The sequence below is a fragment of the Poeciliopsis prolifica genome, unplaced genomic scaffold (assembly GCF_027474105.1).
Source record: "Poeciliopsis prolifica strain line A6 unplaced genomic scaffold, Auburn_PproV2 SCAFFOLD003, whole genome shotgun sequence".
Taxonomy (NCBI): Eukaryota; Metazoa; Chordata; class Actinopteri; order Cyprinodontiformes; family Poeciliidae; genus Poeciliopsis; species Poeciliopsis prolifica.
The window spans coordinates 10,248,191-10,270,095 of NW_026562378.1; the positions used below are offsets into that span (position 1 = coordinate 10,248,191).

General features: G+C 36.8%; 1 protein-coding gene across 3 annotated transcripts; it reads left to right on the plus strand.

Moving 5' to 3' along the window:
- The first annotated feature begins 9,226 nt into the window (after positions 1-9,226).
- LOC129358068 (leucine-rich repeat neuronal protein 2-like) lies at positions 9,227-20,999 on the plus strand. Of its 3 annotated transcripts, XM_055026909.1 has the most exons (3): positions 9,227-9,500; positions 11,804-11,845; positions 17,704-20,999. In XM_055026909.1, the coding sequence occupies exon 3, from the start codon at positions 18,014-18,016 to the stop codon at positions 20,384-20,386; it is 2,373 nt and encodes a 790-aa protein (XP_054882884.1). In that variant the 5' UTR covers positions 9,227-9,500; positions 11,804-11,845; positions 17,704-18,013; the 3' UTR covers positions 20,387-20,999. The 3 variants fall into 3 exon arrangements, with proteins under 3 accessions (XP_054882884.1, XP_054882880.1, XP_054882888.1); XM_055026905.1 differs by lacking the exon at positions 11,804-11,845; XM_055026913.1 differs by lacking the exons at positions 9,227-9,500; positions 11,804-11,845 and adding an exon at positions 9,507-9,606.
- The last annotated feature ends 906 nt before the right edge of the window (positions 21,000-21,905 follow it).

Here is a 21,905-nt window from a genome sequence, read left to right on the forward strand (position 1 = left end):
CTGAACCCTTTGGTATGAATATAATTTTTTCCGTCTTAACATTTCATTTTTCATCTTGTAAGTTCAGTGAAGTCTGATTAGGTGAGAATGGCAGTCATTAAAGATAACTTTCCTTTTGGTCTTCTTTTTGGCCCAATATTCGTTAAAACTAGCCAAATAAAATATCTAAAAATATAAGCCAGGCTTTCATATAAATAATAAACTCCCACCTTCACCTTCTTATAGCATTGTACGTTATTTTGAACAAGACTCCAGAGGTGCTTGCCATCGCTTCACACACTGGTTCTGTTTGTTTTCACACTGTGAAGAAACTTAAAAATGTATCAGCGACTCAACATAAGCTCTCAGCGGTCGGCTTTTTCAATTTATTCCATGTTTAATGAATAACCTCAGAGTGAAAGTGTTTGACAGCTGCCTGCAAAGTCTTTCAAAGTACTTCATGGATGTCAGTATGTCTTTCAACTTTGAAAAATGGATGCTATTGATTTCAAAGTCACGTGACATTCGCGGACGATTCGATTCTTATGAACGACTCATTACTTAACTCTACTCTGAACAAAGAACTTGAATCTCAGCTTGTGAGAGGCATTCTTTGTTTTGTGTGAGTTTACTTGCTATCTAAAAATATAATCCAGGCTTACATTATCCACATATTGCAACAACTACTAATTTAATTTAAATTAATTCAATGCATCAACAAACAGACACAATAAAAGAAAGGGGTGGTTGTAAGAGTGTGCACTGTCTGTTTCCACTCACGTTGAACCCGGTTCAGCTGGAGGTTTTCCTTCCCACTGTTGCCACATACTGGCACATTGACAGCATTGCATTGTAACGAACATCAAATTGGAACATGTGGAACTGAATTTCAATCTGACTGGATTAAACTGATTAAGTATTTCTGTATATAAATGAGAATATCCTTTAATATACTTTAAGTGAATTTGTTTGTCTTGTAAAGCGGAATAACATTTGTTGTAAATCCACTTTACATTTGGGAAAATTTAGGCAAGCAGATATTTTTGTAGCCATTTTTTGATGCAGATCAGCACATATCTGCCTCACTTTAATAGCATGTTCTCTAGTCTTACCCATTCTGAAGAGGGCCTCCTAAAAACAGGCTTCTGTTTCATATCTCAATTAAAGAATTAGAAAAGTATGAATGGCCACTTAAAATTTGTAGGTACTCTAATCAATCCTAAAATAAATAAAAATGTAAATTTGTCATGTTGAAACTATTAAAGGTTTGATAAATTGTGGCAAAAATGATTCAATAAATAAAAAATAAAAAAAACACATTTCTTTTTATTTCTTAACATGCATTTTCTTAACCGCTGAATAAATGTGCTCTAACTAGGTTTGATTTTTCTAAATGTCTGGAGTGTCCATAAACCAGGAGAATGCTGTAGATCTCCAAGGCTTATTTTCCTTGAGCTGAAAACGGACCGTCACCGACTCAAGAACCGCTGCTATCATTTTACAAACTGCCTTGCTCTTTTATGACATTTTGGCCAGTTGCATGGTTAAAAATGAGGCACTTTAAACTAATTGATTGTGTACTCTGCCTGATTAATAACATGTCGGTACCACCCTTGCCAACATCTATTAGTACAACCTGCTTTTTGCTGTTGAGTGTCCCAGAAGGTTGTTCCAGATGCAGCTGACATTACCGTTCCTGTCAGACACTTTCTATCGTATCTTCATTTAAACAAGCCTTCGTTCCTCACCGTCACTTTATGAACATATAGTTTCATACCAGCATACATTCATGTGTTAAAACATAGCATTTTTCTAGATAAAAGTCAAGATTTTAAAGATGTATTAGCTGAAGTTAGTTTTGATCATTTCTACAGTGACCTGCAATTTTTTTTCAAAATATCTTAACCTCAGTTTGACCTCTGGTGCACCTGAGAATATCTGTGACATAGTCTTGATCATTCCACAGTTGTGTCACAATAATGTCCTTAAATCTAAACCTTTCCATGCAGCCCTGACTGTATGATTGGTTAGGATGCTTTTTTGTTGCTGCTAAAATATTGTTTTATAATGTAACCCTGCTTTACACATTTCCATCATTAAGACCAAGGAGACGTGGGATCCTTGGTCTTAATGATGCTGGTTGTTCATTAATGTTTTCTAGCAAACTTTTTAGGCAGTCACAATAGGGTTAGTACAAATACTAACTTTAAACTAGAAAATTCCTGAAGAAATTTAACCGGGGCCTGCCAAAGTGTGCCCGTCGGTTTGGACCCAGCGTTCTGATGCTAAACATTAGCATCCATGCTAAGCTTTGCTAAAAATGACAAAGTATCATGTGGAGAATCACAAGAATGTTCACTAACATGGACTTGCACCATCCAGTATGTTAAATTAAGTGTATAAGCTGAAATTAGCAAAAATGCTAATGTTAGAATGAATACTGTCAGTAGCATGTGGACAATCACGAGCATGTTCTCTGTAATTTTGTTCCATTCACCATACCAAACATCGGTAATAAGTCAGAAATAGCTAATACCTCATTTAAGGTAAAAGGCTAATGCTAATGTTCTGCCTTGCTGGCGCAAGGCAGAGCCCTAACCTGGGACAAGAAGATCATTCTAGAAATCTTATTGCACTGCCTATGGCAGTGCACTAGTGGGGATCAGTGAAATGCTAATGTTTGTGTTGTGAATGCTCTGCCTTGCTATGCAAGGCAGAGCCCTAACCGGAGTGAAAAAGATCAAGCAAGATAATATAATTGCAGCGCCTGTGGCGCTGCATTAGCCAAAAACGAATCTTAAGGCTTTTATTTTGAAATTTTCATTGAGATTAATTTTAAATGGCCAATCTCATCCCATGTTTAACTGATTGGGTTAAATCAGTTATATAGTGGTCAAAGAGCAATTACTTGATGGAAAAATTGTCAAGGCTTTTATTTTGAAATTTACATTAAGCTTAATTTTAATGGTAACACTAATCCCATGTGTAACTATGGAGTTTTGAAATCAGTTCTAAAATTCCCAAAAACCAAGTACTTGTCATGGCCAGCTGATTCCTCCTCAGTAGTAACTGACAGTTCTGCCATGTTGTAGTTCTGCCAATCAGCTCAGACTTCCTCTGTAGGCACTGAGTGTTCCGCCATGTTGTAGTTCTAACCTGCAGTCATTGTAGTTCTAAGGAGAAGGTCAACTCTCATGTCAGTGTGACACACAAGGAGAGACTTAATTCTAAATGCTTGAAGCAGTTAGATTTCCTGAAAGGCCTGAGAAAAATATTCAAGCTTTTTTTTTTTATTTTCATTCAGCTTAATTTAAAATTTCCACACAAATACTGTGTGTAACAATGGTTGCTTAAAATCAGTGATAAAAAGCCCAAACACAATGTAATTCTAAAGGCCAGCTCATTCCTCCTCAGTAGTAACTGACAGTTCCACCATGTTGAAGTTTTTATATTCACCTATGACCTCTTCTGTAGGCACTGAGTGTTCTGCCATGTTGTAGTTCTAACCTTCCAGAATTGTAGTTCAATTGTAGCTCTCCTTATGCATTGCTAGGCAGGCCCCAATAAAGAGGCGTTCTATTAGGTGAAGATTAATAGGTGCCTGCCATGCAATGCATGGAGGCAGTGACTGACTTGCTTTGCAAGTCAGTCACTGCTCTCCTTATGCATTGCTAGGCAGGCCCCAACAAGAAACATGTTTTCAATGTGTACCTTCCTTTTTTTGACTTCGTAGGAACAGTTGACAGTAATTGGGTGGTTGGGGCAACCCTGGTAAAGAAACTAGTACCTCTTCCTCTTACCTTGGCTTTGGGGGTTTCCTCAACCACCGCAAAAACAAGTTCCAGTGTGGCTTTGGGGTCACCATTGGCTAAAGGTGCACAGGCTGCCTGGAACCAGCTTACAGACACCCAGGAACCTGAACTATGTTTTAGGAATTGGATTCAAAGACTCATTTACAACAGTAATTTCTGGGGCAGACGGGAAGGAAAAAAATGAGAACTACCAAGGAGCCAGGACTGGCCAAGCCATGCCTACATACTGTAGCACAAATGTATTTCCTGTGTGGTGTATTGGATATTCTGAGAGGCTAGAATGGTGTCTATCAGAGCTTCAGGTGATGCATGAGAACATGTGACGTGAAAATTTAAGTAAGTGGTACAGTAAGACCTAATATATCATGTATGGATTGAAATAAATGTCATTTCCTTTTGTACAACTTGATCAGATTTTTCATTAAAAAACTGGATCTGGGGTGTTTCTAATAACTAATAAACGGCAAATGACACTGAATCGAGCTGCAAAACACTATACTGTTTTAAAAGTTGAACAGATCTTTTTCTGTATTTACAATAAACAAATAGATTTTGCATTTAGGATGCTGGTTTTATTTGAATCAAAAGGCCCTCAATTTATAGTCACAAGTCAATGTCATTAAATTCAAAAAGCAATGCTCATAATACAGAAATCATATTTCTGATTGTTAATTTAGATGATTATTTATTACAAATGATAAAAACGTAATGTTCAATCTTTGCAATATTTGCCGCTTATGCCCTAATTAAAGTAGGTCAGTGTAGCAATATGTGAAGTACTGATTCCATCCAAATCTCCACCAAAACTCTTGAATGGTTTTTGGTTGGCAATCCTCTTGTCAACCATTTCCAGTTGTTGGGTTTCCTTATCCTACAACATTTTGGAGGATAAGGAATCAAGTCTGAGGTTTTATTCATGATTCTGAATGTTACATTTTCGCTTTACTTAACTAATTTACTGATTTCTTTACTGCTTCGGGATTTCATAATGATCACAATTAAAAGAAATAAAATCTGCATAGTAAAATATAGTTTCAAGAAAATGTAATTCTTTTAATTACATTCAATTATTTTAATTCTTTTAATTACATGTAATTATTTTAATCATTTTAATTACATGTAATTAAAATCGTTCTTTTAATTACATGTAATTAAAATCGTTCTTTTAATTACATGTAATTAAAATCATTCTTTTAATTACATGTAATTAAAATCGTTCTTTTAATTACATGTAATTAAAATCGTGCTTTTAATTACATGTAATTAAAATCGTTCTTTTAATTACATGTAATTACATGTAATTAAAATCGTTCTTTTAATTACATGTAATTAAAATCATTCTTTTAATTACATGTAATTAAAATCGTTCTTTTAATTACATGTAATTAAAATCGTGCTTTTAATTACATGTAATTAAAATCGTTCTTTTAATTACATGTAATTAAAATGTAATTAAAATCGTTCTTTAATTACATGTAATTAAAATCATTCTTTTAATTACATGTAATTAAAATCGTTCTTTTAATTACATGTAATTAAAATCGTTCTTTAATTACATGTAATTAAAATGTAATTAAAATCGTTCTTTTAATTACATGTAATTAAAATCATTCTTTTAATTACATTTTAATTACATGTAATTAAAAGAATTAAAATAATTACATGTAATTAAAAGCACGATTTTAATTACATGTAATTAAAATGTAATTAAAATCGTTCTTTTAATTACATGTAATTAAAATCGTTCTTTTAATTACATGTAATTATAATGTATTTAAAATCGTTCTTTTAATTACATGTAATTAAAATCGTTCTTTTAATTACATGTAATTAAAATCGTTCTTTTAATTACATGTAATTAAAATGTAATTAAAATCGTTCTTTTAATTACATGTAATTAAAATCATTCTTTTAATTACATGTAATTAAAATCGTTCTTTTAATTACATGTAATTAAAATCGTTCTTTTAATTACATGTAATTAAATGTAATTAAAATCGTTCTTTTAATTACATGTAATTAAAATCATTCTTTTAATTACATTTTAATTACATGTAATTAAAAGAATTAAAATAATTACATGTAATTAAAAGCACGATTTTAATTACATGTAATTTAAATGTAATTAAAATCGTTCTTTTAATTACATGTAATTAAAATCGTTCTTTTAATTACATGTAATTATAATGTATTTAAAATCGTTCATTTAATTACATGTAATTAAAATCGTTCTTTTAATTACATGTAATTAAAATCGTTCTTTCAATTACATGTAATTAAAATGTAATTAAAATCGTGCTTTTAATTACATGTAATTAAAATCGTGCTTTTAATTACATGTAATTAAAATCATGCTTTTAATTACATGTAATTAAAATCGTGCTTTTAATTACATGTAATTAAAATCATTCTTTTAATTACATGTAATTAAAATCGTTCTTTTAATTACATGTAATTAAAATCGTTCTTTTAATTACATGTAATTAAAATGTAATTAAAATCGCTCTTTTAATTACATGTAATTAAAATCATTCTTTTAATTACATTTTAATTACATGTAATTAAAAGAATTAAAATAATTACATGTAATTAAAAGCACGATTTTATTTACATGTAATTAAAATGTAATTAAAATCGTTCTTTTAATTACATGTAATTAAAATCGTTCTTTTAATTACATGTAATTATAATGTATTTAAAATCGTTCATTTAATTACATGTAATTAAAATCGTGCTTTTAATTACATGTAATTAAAATCGTTCTTTTAATTACATGTAATTAAAATCGTTCTTTCAATTACATGTAATTAAAATGTAATTAAAATCGTGCTTTTAATTACATGTAATTAAAATCGTGCTTTTAATTACATGTAATTAAAATCGTGCTTTTAATTACATGTAATTAAAATCGTGCTTTTAATTACATGTAATTAAAATCGTGCTTTTAATTACATGTAATTAAAATCGTTCTTTTAATTACGTGTAATTAAAATGTAATTAAAATCGTTCTTTTAATTACATGTAATTAAAATCGTGCTTTTAATTACATGTAATTAAAATCATGCTTTTAATTACATTTTAATTACATGTAATTAAAATCGTTCTTTTAATTACATTTTAATTAAATGTAATTAAAATCGTTCTTTTAATTACATTTTAATTACATGTAATTAAAATCGTGCTTTTAATTACATGTAATTAAAATCGTTCTTTTAATTACATGTAATTAAAATGTAATTAAAATCGTTCTTTTAATTACATGTAATTAAAATTGTGCTTTTAATTACATGTAATTAAAATCGTGCTTTTAATTACATGTAATTAAAATCGTGCTTTTAATTACATCGTGCTTATAATTACATGACTGACTTGCATCACAAGTCAGTCACTGCTCTCATGCATTGCTATGGGCAGGCCCCAACTAAATGTATATGAATACTGAATAATTAAATTCATACCACATATTTTAGATTTTGTATTTGTGAAAAATGTTGAAAACTATGATTCCTTTTCCAGCGGGTATTAATACATTTGCAAAACACTTTAACTTGGGTAAATTTGGAGTAAAAAAATAGTCCTGTTTAGGTTTTCAAATCACCTTTCAGCTCAGCACCTGATGCACGATGCAAGAAGACACAAATCCCTCATGTCCAGCTCCACCTGTTCAGAAACAAGAGCGTTTACAGCTTGTGCTTGCTGGACATTTTAATTTCCACAGGTGACCCTACGTTATTCTGCATCCAGACTTCTCATCATGTCTGCGGTGGATTGCAGAGGCCTGGTGCACCTTACAGAGTCAAAAGGTTATGCCTCAGCTCCCCCCGCTGCTGTCTTCATTTGCAACATAAAGCCAAAGTAATGACGAGTTATTCCATGCAGAATTATGGCACCGCTGCTGATGTATAAACCTGCCGCAGTAAGAGCCTCTCGGTGTTTGTAGTCATATTACGGTTTATGTCATACATAAATTACCACCAGCAGACGTAGCTGTTAATGTTGCATACAGACTCCGAGAGCTCCTTTGGCTGTGAATCTAAGAAAAACAGAGAAGGGAAACATAGGAGAAATGCTACTAAAGTATCATCACAGAGAAAGGCTTGTTCATGAGAGCTGCATTAATATTGCATAAGACTCAAGAGTCCTCATCAAAACTTTAATTTACCTAAATTTGAACAAGTTGATTATGGAACCACTTTCCAGATTGTAGTTTCAGATTTAATGTTGTCACAACTCCATCTTCACTTCCTGCCCTTTAAATGTGTAAAATGAGTTTAAACACATGTGCATCCCATTAATTGGGAATAATTAATGAAAAGTTTCTTTACTTTGGCAGATAAATGCAAAAAGCAAAATTGTTATGAAGATGCATGGCACGAAGAGGGCTTTATTTTAATTATTTACTTCAGTTAGTTTTTATGATCGACGTTTGTAGCTAATTAAAACCCAAAACTGCGTTTCACAGAAAATTAGAACATTACACAAAATCAATTAAACTTATTGTGATACAATGGCCTGTCACTACACACCGTTATGAGGAAAAATGCTGACTTGACAAGAAACGATTAACACCTTCAACAAGTGACATATGCTGCAAAACGTATTTGCTGAAGAAGCTGGTTATTTAGAGTGTTGTATCCAAGTATGTCAATGGAAAGTTGAGTGGAAGGAAAAAGTGTGGTTGAAAAAGTTACGCAAGCGAAAGCGTGTCTATGTATGTTTTCTCATCGTTCTCTTGTGAGTTCTCTGTAGATTTTCTACAGGGTTTTGGTTAGGCCAGTTTGTTGGCCAGTCGAACACAGTGATATTAATAAAGCAGGTATTGGTGCTTTAATGCTACCTGGTGCATGACTCTAATTGCTTTTGGAGATCTGACTATCCACACTTAACATCTTGTGAATCTCCCTCTTTAGGTAGTTTTGGTTTACACACATGGGCATCTTTTTCACCCACATGTTTTCCTTCCACCTAATTTTCCACTAGCATACTATCCCATGGTCAAACATGACATTTCATTTAATTATTATTATTACTTCTTTTGGATTTTTTTAAAGTCTAATTTCCTGAGAAACATTTGTAAGAATCCATGTATGAGTTTTAGCTTTTTATGAGAATTACTAAAAAAATTACAGTTTTTTTGGATTACATTCTGGTTTATCTGTATGCAACAAATGCCGAACATATCTCATATTATGACTACTGGTTTTCACGATGTCGGTATGCATGACCCAGCATTGTGCCTTGGTGTTCAGTGTACATTCAGAATGCCATTGAGAGCCCAAGCAAACCTTTCATCCAGCAAAAAAAAAAAAAACAGCATGTTGTTATCAAAACAAGAGGTTTTCTATTGGCTTGTGAAATTGGAAAATAGAGAGAGGCTGAGAGTCAGGCAGGCAGCGCGAGAGAAAGAGAGAGAGAGAAGGAGAGATGAGAAGCGCTGCTGCAGAACACACCTCATCTCCTCTTTAGCTGGAGGGATAGAGGGAGAAAGAGATTCAGTCTGTGCCAATTTTCTCCTCTGTTCCAGAGACGAAGAGCCAGGGAAGTGATATTTCAGAAATCTTATCTGATAAACAAACAACAGACTGAGAGAGAGAGAGAGGCAGAGGAGAAGAGGTGCCTTGGCGTATGAAGCATCCAAAAAGACTAGACAGAGAACAAATGGAGAAAGAAGAAGCGACAGAGAGAGATGTAGTCAAGGCTTCTGTTGCGGTAAGAGACTGGAAATATGTTGATATTTTCTGAGCTAGGAGGACAAGCCAGCACGCGCAGGGACATGCACACATGCAGCACTGGATGCATGCGCAGCCACTTAAAGGTGATGACAGCAGGTGTGTGTGTGTGCGTGTAAGCATGTGTGTGTGTGTGTGAGTGAGTTGAATGAAGAGGCTTGTAGAAAAATAAATGTTTGTGTCAGAGGGTGTCTGGATGAATGCTGAAGCAAATTCAGCTCTGGAGCAATGCGTATTTCCTTCTTTTTCTTCTTCTTCTTCCTTTTCTTCTTCTCTTTTCTTTCAATCTGCATCCAGCACCTTTATCTCTGTCATATCATCCCTCCTTCCTGCTCTCCATTCTGCCCTGTTGCTCAGCCTCTCCGTGCTGGAGCTGCACAGCCCACATACATGCAGCTCGGCTTTACACCATTTTCTCTCTGCTTGCCTCTGACTTAATCCTGAATTGAACAGAAAAATGGAACTGGAGGATAAAATGTGTGACTATTCTGAAATGACTTTAAATCCTCCACATGCTTTTGTTCTTTTGCCCACAGTTCTCATGTAGTTTCAGTCCAATGTTTTCTGTCAGAGCTCGGAGATTACAACAGATTATCATCAAATTATCCCACCACTGATCTAAATGTAGAGCTGAGTAGGGAGAAATTAACAGAAATGTGCATCTCTTGGGGTCACAGTTTTAGTTTCACATGTCCAATAAACAATTTCCTTTATCTGTTTTTGAGGCAGATATTTATTAGATCTTTTTGCGCATTTATTTTTGCCTCATCTTTGCCAATCACACCCATTTTTATTAGTATTAAATTGATCCCAGTGGGATCAATTTAACAGTGGACATGTTTCAAGGAATCAAGCACATTCGACTCCATGAGGAATGTTAACCAGCTTTAAAAATAGATACAAAAAAATCAAAAACAAGATAAAACATGAAAAGGAAAAATGTTTTTATTATTGATCTTAAGAATAGAGAACAAAACAGAACTTGAAGGAAAAACAAAATATATAATTAAATAATCTAAAATAACTGGCTTTTAAAGTAATCCTCTACAGAGCAAATACACTGAGGGCAGTGGTGAAAAACCCAAAAGAAGCTTTCTAGAACGCCACATTTTTTCACAAATGTGGCGTTCTAGAAAGGCGTTACAGGCTGCATATTATTCTGGGTTATTATTAGGTCATTAGGAGCCACTTTGGAAAGTGTGCTGATCCACATGTGGCCCTGGAGCCACAGGTTGGAGACCCCTGAGGTTATTGCTGGGTGTTTTACAGAAATGGGCTCATACAGTGGGCCAAATAAATATCTCACACAATGCTAATGTTTCTAGTTTACCCACTTACAAAGAATATAGGTGTGTATTTTTATGGTAGGTACACCTGAACTGTGAGAGACAAAATCCAGAAAATCAGATTGTGTGATTTGTAAATAATTAGTCAGGATTTTATTGCTTTAAATATGCATTGGCCATATAGCAACCAGCAAGAACTTGGGCTCTCACAGTTCTGTTATTTCATCTTTAAGAAACCCTCCTGTCTTCCTCTCAACACCTACATTAATTGCACCTGTTTATACCTGTCCACATATTCAATGAGACTCCAACATCTCCCCATGGACGAGATCAAAGAGTTGTCTCTGGACACCAGTGACTGAAATGGAAACCTGCACAAGGCTGGGATGAGCTGCAGGACAATTAAACAGCTTGGTGAGAATGCAACAATTGCTGGTGCAATTATGGAAGATGGTCGATCTCCATCCGACTGGCGCTTCAAGGAGTATCAGTGATTATGAGAAAAGAGAGGGATCCCGAGTGGTCCAAATCAATAACCTGAAGAGAGCTGGGACCAGCTGCAAAGGCTACAAACACATTACGCCGTCATGGATTATCCCAAAATGCTCGCAAGATTTTGGGTAACAGCGTCAGCACTGAAGATGGGAATTCTGCCGGTCTTCCAGCAGGAAGTTGTCCTGTAACCTCCAGGTCCTGGTGTAGTGCAGCAAGTCTCTAGATCTGAACCCAACAGAAAATCTTTGGTTGGAAGTAGAAACTTTGTGTTTTCCGACGAAACTCAACAGATCTGGAGAAAATCTATGTGGAGGCGAGGGCCAAAATCCCTGCTGCAGGGAGTGAAAACCTGGTTCAGAACTGCAGGGAGCGCCTCCCATAATTTAAATGAATGTTTCTGTACCAAGTATTAAGTTGTATTTTTAATTTGTGTCAAATGCTTATTTCATCCAATAAAATGCTAAGGTTTTTTTTTTGTTTGTTTTTTGTATCCGTCTCACAGTTGAGGTGTACCTACGTTAAAATCTCAGGCCTCTCCATCAATGTGAGTAATACACATCTTAACATTTAGTTGAGCTTAATACTGAAAGCAACTTTCACTGCATGACCACCTGAGTGTTGCATCCACATATTTTCCTTCAACTAGGCAAAGTCCTGATGTTGGCAATTTGAGCTTTTCTAAGTTTGCGCCAGAGGAGTCTGCAGAGTATTAATGGCCCCTAAAAGCAGAAATATTCTGCATTTATCCAAACCTAAAAAGATTGCATAGTGGTATAAAGGTAGCCGCTGAGTCATGCACATCTACTTTACTCTGCTTATATGAACAACTCAAGCGACAAGGCAACTCTTTACTGGCACTTATCAGTACATGATTTCGCTTTTCTGAAAAGGCTGTAAACACTACAAGCTTTCCAGGACAAGCAGTAAAGCCAGGAGCATATCAAAATTAAATGATGAATCCATTATTGGGCAGGTTGCATGTAAAAGGATGAATGGACTGCGATTAAAGTGAATGGACGATGGAGGGGAATGACGAGTCCCAGGAGGATGAAATTGCACCCAGTTACTGTTACAGCTCACATTATAAACTCACTTATATACAACAAGCGCAACTCCCACTATTATTTTATTTAATTTTCTTGAAAATATCTGATGAAGGACTATGTTTTATTAATTTTCTCCATTGACAGAAGGATTTTCTTCATTTCTTCCTCAAACATCAGCAAACAACTGACAAAGCTTTAAAACATTTTTTTGTTTCTTCCAATTAGCTACATAAACTGCACACATGCAGAGTTTCTGCACACCAGCTGGCAGAATGAGCTGAATCTGGAAATGTCAGGAGAGCTTTTAAAACCGTTTAGTAATAACTTTTCAAACTACTTACAAAACCCAATCACAGAAATTAAGCAAATGACTCTTGCTGCAGTGCAAATGAATGTTTATGAATCACATGGCATTTTGCAGCTCCAGAAATATGGAAATGATGTTGAAGATTGCACAAATATTCCAGGCAGGTGAAGAGGCTTTCAAAATTAATTCAGCTGGTTTCAGGTGATTGCAGTGAAAATTTGGTTTTAAAAGCTGGCATTTCATCCTTTGCATGAGGCAGAAAAATAAAAATAAATATCTGCAACTTAATTATCCGTTAAGTTTTACTGCATAATTTTCATACATATGGACATCAACATATTTTTCATACAACAGATGAAGTGGGATGATATGGCCCGCTTCTGATCATCTGCAATATACAACACACATATGAACATCAAACTGAGTCTCACAAAAGAGTCCTTCAAATGTTGTCTGAGGGATTTTAAAGCCCAGATATTACTGAATGTTTTTATCAGAGTCTTTCCAAGCACAAGATTCAGTGATGCCTCTTCTTAGTGGTGTCAATGCTGATATTTGCATTTTTCTATCTAAGAAGCCCATGAGCATGGCTAAAGCAGTGTTAGGTTGCAGATTCTCCCAAAGCAATTTGGGCTCATGTTTTCTTTAACACTGGCAACTCATTTCCTCTAAGTCATTAATTTCTTTCGCTACATTTAAAGCAGAACAACGTGAAAAAGATGGACTTCAGAGTGTTCAGCACAGTAAGTGAAAAAAGGCATTCACAAAACTCTGCCTCTATCTTATTCCCTTTATAAAAATATGTCTAGATATCCAGTCCAGACAGATGTAAACCACAAAATTGGTTTTGAACATACCCACTGTGGAGATCAATGTTTAAAATCCCTCTTTTAGTTTTGTCAAAAACTCTGTTTCCTTGTAGATACAAAGAAAACCAGCTTTGCAAAATTATCTGTTTTGTTTTTTTTTTTTTGGAAATGGTGGAAGATTTGTTTGTATTTAATAGAACAGAATTGAAATAGAAATATCCTTTATTTTCCCATAGAGAGGAAATTCAAGTGCAACAACACAAAGTAACAGCAAATCAAAGCACATAAAAGTATAGAATATATGAAAACAGACAGAAGATTAGCATATCATCAGATTATTGATGATAATCTGTTCATCAATAATCTGATAACCAGATTATTGATCAGATCAAGTATTCTAGCTTTCATAATAAGGAGTTAAACGTGAAAGTTAAACACAAACTCCCACAATGTACTCAAGTATTCTGAAATTACAATAAAAAAATAATAAGTAAAATGAATTGTGTTGTTATCTTGAAGTTATCAAAGAATTAGGGTCTTCAGAGCAGGCAGCTCCTGTACGGTGAAAGCCTGACGCCAGGCAGCAGAGAGATCGGTCAAAATATCAGTGCAACTCCAATCGTCAGCAATAATGCCGATTCACCAGTGTCTAATGAGTAGCCATGTTGTACTGACAGATGGGTGGCGGTAGTCTCTGCCACGTCCATTACGTCTTTGAGCTTATCTGGATGAAAGGACATTACATGCAAGCCTCTGGTACATTTTTAAGGTTAATTTGTCCCTTGTGTCAACCCCACTTTATAACCACATATTGACATTTTGTGCTCTTCTAATTTTACCATTGCACTTCACTTTGTTTTTCTTGGTGGTTTGGTATTTCTGGTAAATTATGGGGTAAATTAACATAAAAAAACAAACACTAATGTAATTTGATGGTGTTTTTTTTCTGAAAAGAAATCAAAATACTCCCTGTTTCCATTCATTGTTCTTCTTAGCCCCATGTGAGCCAATTGACTTTTATAGCAGATTATAAACCCTGCTCAAACTAAAAGCACTCTAAGTGACCTCCTGTTGGTAAATCCTACTTACTACAGTCACATTTTCTTACAAAAGGTTATAAAAAATAAAAAAGCCTGGTGTTTTCACATGAATTGATTAAATGAAGATAGTAGTAAAACAAATCCAATTGAAAACAGTTTCTTGTCATATGTAGCAAAGTTTAACATAAAAAGATAAAAGCTAAAAGAGCAAAACCTTGAATAGTGAAGGGATAAAATAATCAGCATGATTGCACCTGAAGTATTGCGTTTCATTACCTGTAGATGTAAATGTACATGCTGCATGCCTAGTTGAAGCTGTATTGAATTAGTTAAGTGTTGAATATCAAAATTCATTATATTTTTTGAAAAGTGTCGAATATCAGCAGTAACAAGCAGAAAGGAACTTGCTTTTGCTTAATCTTTGCTGGAGAAATGCTGCCTAACCTCTGGCTCACATTCCTGCTTCCTCCCTCACTCGGCTAGTTTGACTAATGAGATCACCCATAAATAAAAACCATCTCAGATCAGAAATCCTCCTATGGCAGCAGATGGTCCCAAAATGTAAGTTATTTACTGTAGCTGAGCTGCGATAGTAAAATGTACTGATCTTACAACTGAGCCTTAAAGATATTTACAGGCCATGTAAGTTGTGCAGTTTGGAAATGTTTCTTAACAAGGTCTCTTCCTTGGTAGGCTTGTATAGCTGTGTAGTTGGGAATGCATTAGGAGAAGATACACACGATAAAATACTATCATGTGCACTGATAAAATAGAATGAGTTGTCAAAAATATTACATAAAACAGTACATACTTTTTACATCTGAATATTAGGAATCGTGAGTTTGGAACGCAAAGGTCACTTGAGCCCTCAACCATCAGGGTTCTTCATAAAATTAAATCTGGATCTTCTTCTTATTTCTTCAAATTTTATGAAGAAAAATCCAGGTGTTTTTTTTTTTTTTTTTTTTACATAAATCTGCACACTAATCTGATGCCCTGAAGTGTGCAACAGCTGAGGTGAGAACGTCCAAATCTGCAGCGCTCCTATCGAAGAGGCATGATGCTTCTCATGTCTCCTTATTCAAATAATTATTTGTCTTATAACAGACGTGTTTAATTTGGAACAACTTAAAAAAAAAACTCATGAAAAAGTTGATTAAAAAGCCAGCACATCAAATCTATTACAATAAAAACATGTAACCTTGTTTGAAAGAGTAATAATCTAGATCATGTCATATTCTGCTTTGGTTCCTCTTATTAAAATCTGATGTTGAGACAAGGTTGAGAAAGGAAAATTCATTTTTCAAACTAAGCCAATTACTGTTTTGATTGCTGCCAAACATCTACGATCTGTTAAAATGATAATTTTGTTATGTGAATATTAACTTGTTCCTGATATGAAAGCCTGCCAGAAGCTGATGTAACTCTAGTGTGTGTGTGTGTGTGTGTGTGTGTGTGTGTGTGTGTGTGTGTGTGTGTGTGTGTGTGTGTGTGTGTGTGTGTGTGTGGTGTGTGTGTGGGGTGTGTGTGTGTGTGTGGGTGTGTGTGTGTGTGTGTGGTGTGTGTGTGTGTGTGTGTGTGTGTGTGTATGCCTGAGCTGCAAATGCTTACTCTCTTTTCCCCATTAAGATCTTAAACACAGAAGACTGATGATCCTGGGGGTCTAATTTACATGTTTCACAATGAATAAAGCCATATTCTCACTATCTTATGTGAAGTGCTCCCATGAAATATTGATGTACATGTTGGATGATTTCATCACCTCTGGTTGAGAATAACATGAAAGATTACAGCAGAACATCATTGTCCCTGTCTTTAATCCAAAGCCATTTTCTTAAATTACAGTCACTTAACTTTTACAACCGTCACCATTTGTGTCCTATTATTCTGACTCTCTAAATGGATTTTGAAGGCAAAGTTTTTTTTTCCAAAACAGCCACTATTCCTGATTGTACGTTTCGAACCTTTTCTTCGTCCAATTGATTTTTTTTCTCTCATTGTTCTGAGTTGGAGAGAAAATGTGTGATTACAAAAACTCTTTTGCAAACTGATGCAACTTTGTCAGAGCAAAATGCTTCAGCTCCCAAATGTCACCTGAAAGCTTTAGAAAAGATGAGGTATGATATTAGACTACAATTTACAGTGCTGTGAATTCAGGGAGAAACTGTGCAGATTTGCTCAGTTTCTCCCTGAAACACACATACACAAGACTACGAGAGGCCAGTCTTCAGACCAACCCACAGTGATGTGACTGGCTGCTCCACTCAAGGACACCTCTCATCCTCGCATCGATATGGCAATTTCATTTTTTAGAGGAAAATCTGTCCAATCCAAAATGACCCTATGAGAAAAAGTAATTGCTCCTTTAAAATAGTAACTGGTTGTGCCACCTTTGGCAGTAATAACTCCCGTCAGAACTGCCAGTGAGGGGATTTTGGCCCACTCGACTTGGCTTTCTAATTTAGCCACATTGAAGACCTTCAAGCAAAGACAGCTTTGAAGGTTACACCACAACTCCTCAGTCATATTTAAGTCCAGACTTTGGTTAGGCCATTCCAAATAATTATTTTTTGCATTGCTGATGGTCAAACAGGATTGTCTTCACAATTAAAATCCTAAATCAGAGGACTATTATAAAAACTAAAGAAAACATGACCTATATCTTCCAAAAGGTTTTACTTCTGTTTTGTCAAACCTCAGGATATATTCCCTAAAGTCTTGAGGATTATAAATATTTTTGGGGGGTTTTCTTATTGTTGAATCATAAACAATGACCTTTTGTCACTTCAATGACAAAAGTGAGGTCTGCAGTGCTTTTTACTGGGTTCTTTTGTCACCTCCTGGATGAATCATCAATGTGCCCTTTGAGTAATTTTGGTAAAATTACTCATGAGAAGTACCACTACTGCTCCATGTTTTCTATATTTGTAGATTGTGACGCCTACTGTGTTTCTCTGCAGTCCCAAAGCCTTCAAATGGTCTTGTACCTCTGTGCAGTCTCTTTTATTTCTTTAGATCATGTGCTGCTTTTTGAGATCTTTTAGTCTACTTCTTTTTCAATTCTAATTATTTGTCTTCAGTCTATTGGTGAACCAACTTGTTTGATGATGTAAGATGAGCAAATGCTTCACAGAAATGAATTTCCGAACAGAAATTACGTGCTGCTGAATCTTTTTCTTGTGTTGTGTTTCTGAAAACAGTGACCCAAGGAATGAGTCGTCCATCCGCAGCCAGCACTTGAGACGGACGTTCGGACAACAAACACCATCATCTCCCTACAGCATTACCACTGCAAACGTTGAACAGAAGACTTGTATAGATAGTAGATTCACATTTCCATTTCTCATATTTATCTTAAACCAGTACCTCTTAATGTTATGCTGAGTGATGAGACCAAGTCATCTGCTCTACAGTTACAGTTTGCTCACACATCTCCAGTCCAAATGATTTATCCCTCATCTCCATAACAAAGTCTTCCTCACCTTGTCTGAATCACCTCCTGAGAGGATTATGAGGCCAGCTTTAGCTCTCCTACAGTCACATTGTCTCTTGTACGTGTTTAGCGGGATGTGTGTGCCCATTGTTGTGGGCTCCCTGCCACCTGCACTGCCGTGGTATGTTCCCTGCCCTGTGAGGTGTGTGTGTCAGATCAAGCCATGGTTCTCCCCGGATTCTGTCTATCACGAAGCACCCACAGTGGACTGTAACAATCTGTTGCTGACGAAGCTCCCCTTGCCCATACCACTAAACACGCACACTCTTCGCCTGCAGAGTAACTTGCTGTCAGTGCTGGACACTGCAGTGCTACATGGGCTCCCCAACCTCACCGACTTGGACCTTTCACAGAACCGCTTCAGTCGTGTCAGGATGATAACTCAGAGTTCCTCCCTGCCTTCTCTGCTGTCCATACACCTTGAGGAAAACCATCTCAGTCACCTTCCAGAAGCCTCTTTCTCATCATTGCCAGCTTTACAAGAACTCTTTCTCAGCCACAACAACCTTCATTCAATTGCACCCGGAGCCTTCAATGGCCTTGACTCCCTTCGCCGTCTTCACATTAATAACAACAGACTTACAACAATTGACCCTCGGTGGTTCAGAGCACTGCCTCAGCTGGAAGTTCTCATGCTTGGGGGCAACCCTGTGGAGGCTCTGCCTGAGAGGGGATTTGTGGCCCTAACATCCCTACAAAGCCTTGTACTTGGTGGTATGGGTCTGAGAAGTTTGGCTGAAAAAGCACTTGAAGGGCTTGAAGAACTCGAAAGTCTTTCCTTCTACGACAACCATCTTACCAAGGTTCCTCGACAAGCCCTGAAAAGAGTGCCAGGACTCAAGTTCCTTGATCTCAACAAGAACCGCATCAAACTGATTGAGACAGGAGACTTTAAGGACATGTTGAACCTAAAAGAGCTCGGCCTGAACAACATGGAGGAGCTTGTGTCTATAGATAAAGCCTCTCTGGACAACCTGCCAGAGCTCACCAAGCTTGAGATCACCAACAACCCACGTTTATCCTTTGTTCATCCTCAGGCTTTTGTCAGGCTGAGCAGATTGGAGAGTCTGATGCTAAACTCAAATTCTCTCAGTGCTCTGCACCAGAACATCATGTTCTCCCTGCCAAGTCTGCAGGAGGTCAGCCTTCACTCCAACCCACTGCGATGTGACTGCCTGTTCCACTGGGCCGCCAGGGACACCTCCCATCCCCGCATCAAAAGGGACACACAAATGAAGGCCCAAGTGTCCCGGGTGGTGCGCTTTATCCAACCTGAGGCGACCTTATGCTCTGCACCTCCTGAATTGAGAGCACGTAGAGTAAGAGAGGTCTCCTCAGGAGAGATGTCTGCATCCTGCCTCCCAACTATTTCCGCCAGTTCCCTCCCATCCTATGTCGGAGTTCAAGAAGGGGGTAAACTGGTCTTGCACTGCCGAGCCCTTGCAGAGCCATATCCTGAACTGTACTGGGTGACTCCCTCTGGCCTGAGACTTGGGCCTTCAGCAAACAGTACATCAAAAGGTTTTCCAGCTTCTGCCCTATGTAGAAACACAACTTCAGATGGCTTTAACAGCACATCAGCCCTCAGTTTGCAGCACCCACAAGCTCACAATGATACTGTTTGCCAGTTCTTCAAACACTACCAGCTACAGCCTGAGGGAACTCTAGAGATCAGCAAGATCTCCCCCAGAGAGGCAGGACTCTATACCTGTGTGGCAGAGAATGCATTAGGAGCAGATACACGCAGTGTTACAGTAGGAGTGCACAACAGGGGGAAAAATAGAAAGAGGGGGCTGATGAGTAAACCGAAGAAATTTCAAGCCATGAGAGTAGAAGCCAGGTTGGAGTTGAACGAGGTTGGAGAACACTATGCTATTTTGTCCTGGCAGAGCAGACAAAACCTGCCCTCCACTCGGTTATCCTGGCAGGCCATGCAGTCCAGCTCCCACACACCGACGTACACCACACGTATACTTGCTGGCACACAGAGCTTCAACCTAACTCACCTGCAGGCAGAGACATTTTACAGAGTGTGTCTACATCTAGGAATCAGTGAGGACGGCAAGAGAGACAACCTTGGGTGGGAGGAGAGCAAAAAACCTCGTTGTGTGTCGTTCAGGACCAAGGATGTGCCAGAGCCTCAGCCTGGTCTGCAGCTCAACCCAGAGTTGACCTCCATAGCGGTCACACTACTGCTTCTGGCTTATATCCTGCTGCTAGCAGTGCAGGGCTGGGATGCTGAACCTGGTGAGGAAGCAAGGAAGCATCACAATGCCCTCTGTGTGGATATCAAGGCTCCCAAGACTGTTATTATCACTCAGAAGACAAAAGAGAGCAATGAAGATCCAACAGATCTGAAAGAGAAGCTGGCATCGTTTTATATCATTTGAGATAATTACATCCATTCCAATGCAGACAAGATAAACTGGCCCATATCCATAACATGGGACATGAAATATACACTAGCACTCACACAAATGAAGGATTTAGAGATTATGGTGCAACGAGAGATTTGTATTTATTTTATATAAGCATAAAGTATATATTGACTTTGTTTCTGTGTTGAGATGTGTTGTAAAGATTGCTTATCTCCCCTTGCTGGGGAAATAAAACTGGACAATCATACTCCTGCTTAACACAGGGGAAACAACAGAGCCTGAGCTGCCTATGATCACTGGACTGAAACTAAAGAGAGCTTCATACATTTCAGGAATGGATATTTACAGAAGAGAGCAGCTCTGACCTCCGGGGTTTTGTCCTGTTTATAGTCAACATGTTTCCACAGACTCGAGCATACTCTCTCCAAGCTGATAAAATTCTGCATTACGACGGGGCTGAAAGAACTTTCTGCTGGTTTGGACAGTTTAAGTCAAAGTGATTGATGTACACGGCGCTTTAGCTTTGCTCTTGGACTGACACGTTCATCCTGCAGTACCTATATGGTGAGCTCATCCCTGATAAAACATCCCTCTCTGTTTTAAAATAAAAGTGATTTAAAAGTGACTAGTTTGAGCTTTAAATTACATTTTCTTTGCATCTACTTACATTTGGTGTTTTTCTTTTAATCAAAAACTGACATATGGAAAAATCCTCATTTGACCAGACATGAGATTTACAAAAAGTCATTTGAAAATAGAGTTGCATCATTTTTAAATGATGCATCTTAGGTTCTCCCCCAGACCAATATAAATACTAATGGTGTTAACCATCTCATGCCTTCTTAGTCACACAAGACGCAGAATGTCCCCTGCTGGAGGAGGAATGTAACTGAGAGGCCAGACTAAAGGGTCAATAGATGCAATTGTCCCAAACTCAAGTAGCGGCTGAATTTTCTTTCTATCAGAACTGGATTTCAGGACCTCAATTTGGCTTTATGCAAAGGTAAGAAACAGAAAATGTTAAAATGTCCTGGGCTCCATCTGTTACCCCAGCACCGCTGGAGATGAGCACCAGCGTTTCCTGGACGTGCGAGGATTAGCAGGTAAAGACAATGGATGGGTGGAATATACATCTATCCACTGAACTCCAGTTTCTGATTGTCTGATAGCATCAGATCTCTGCAGAACTGTAAGAGAAGCTTATTTCAAATGGACAGGAACAAATATGAAATGCAGGGTCTTGCCTTTGAATTTTTTTTAATTAAAATTGGAGAGTAACATCAGCAGCGATTCTGTCACATCAGCTGCACCATGAACATTATTTTCAGCCAGCCGACTAGTAAAGTCCCCTATTTTAGGTAAACATTTTGCACATATACTGCAGTTTTTCACATTTTGATATATTACAATCACAACCTCCAACGTGTTTTATTGTGATTTATAGACTAGTTCAAAGAACTTTATAAATACAGCAGAAAATATAGGCTTTTAAATTTCATACAAATGTAACTTTGAAACGTTGTTGTTTTGT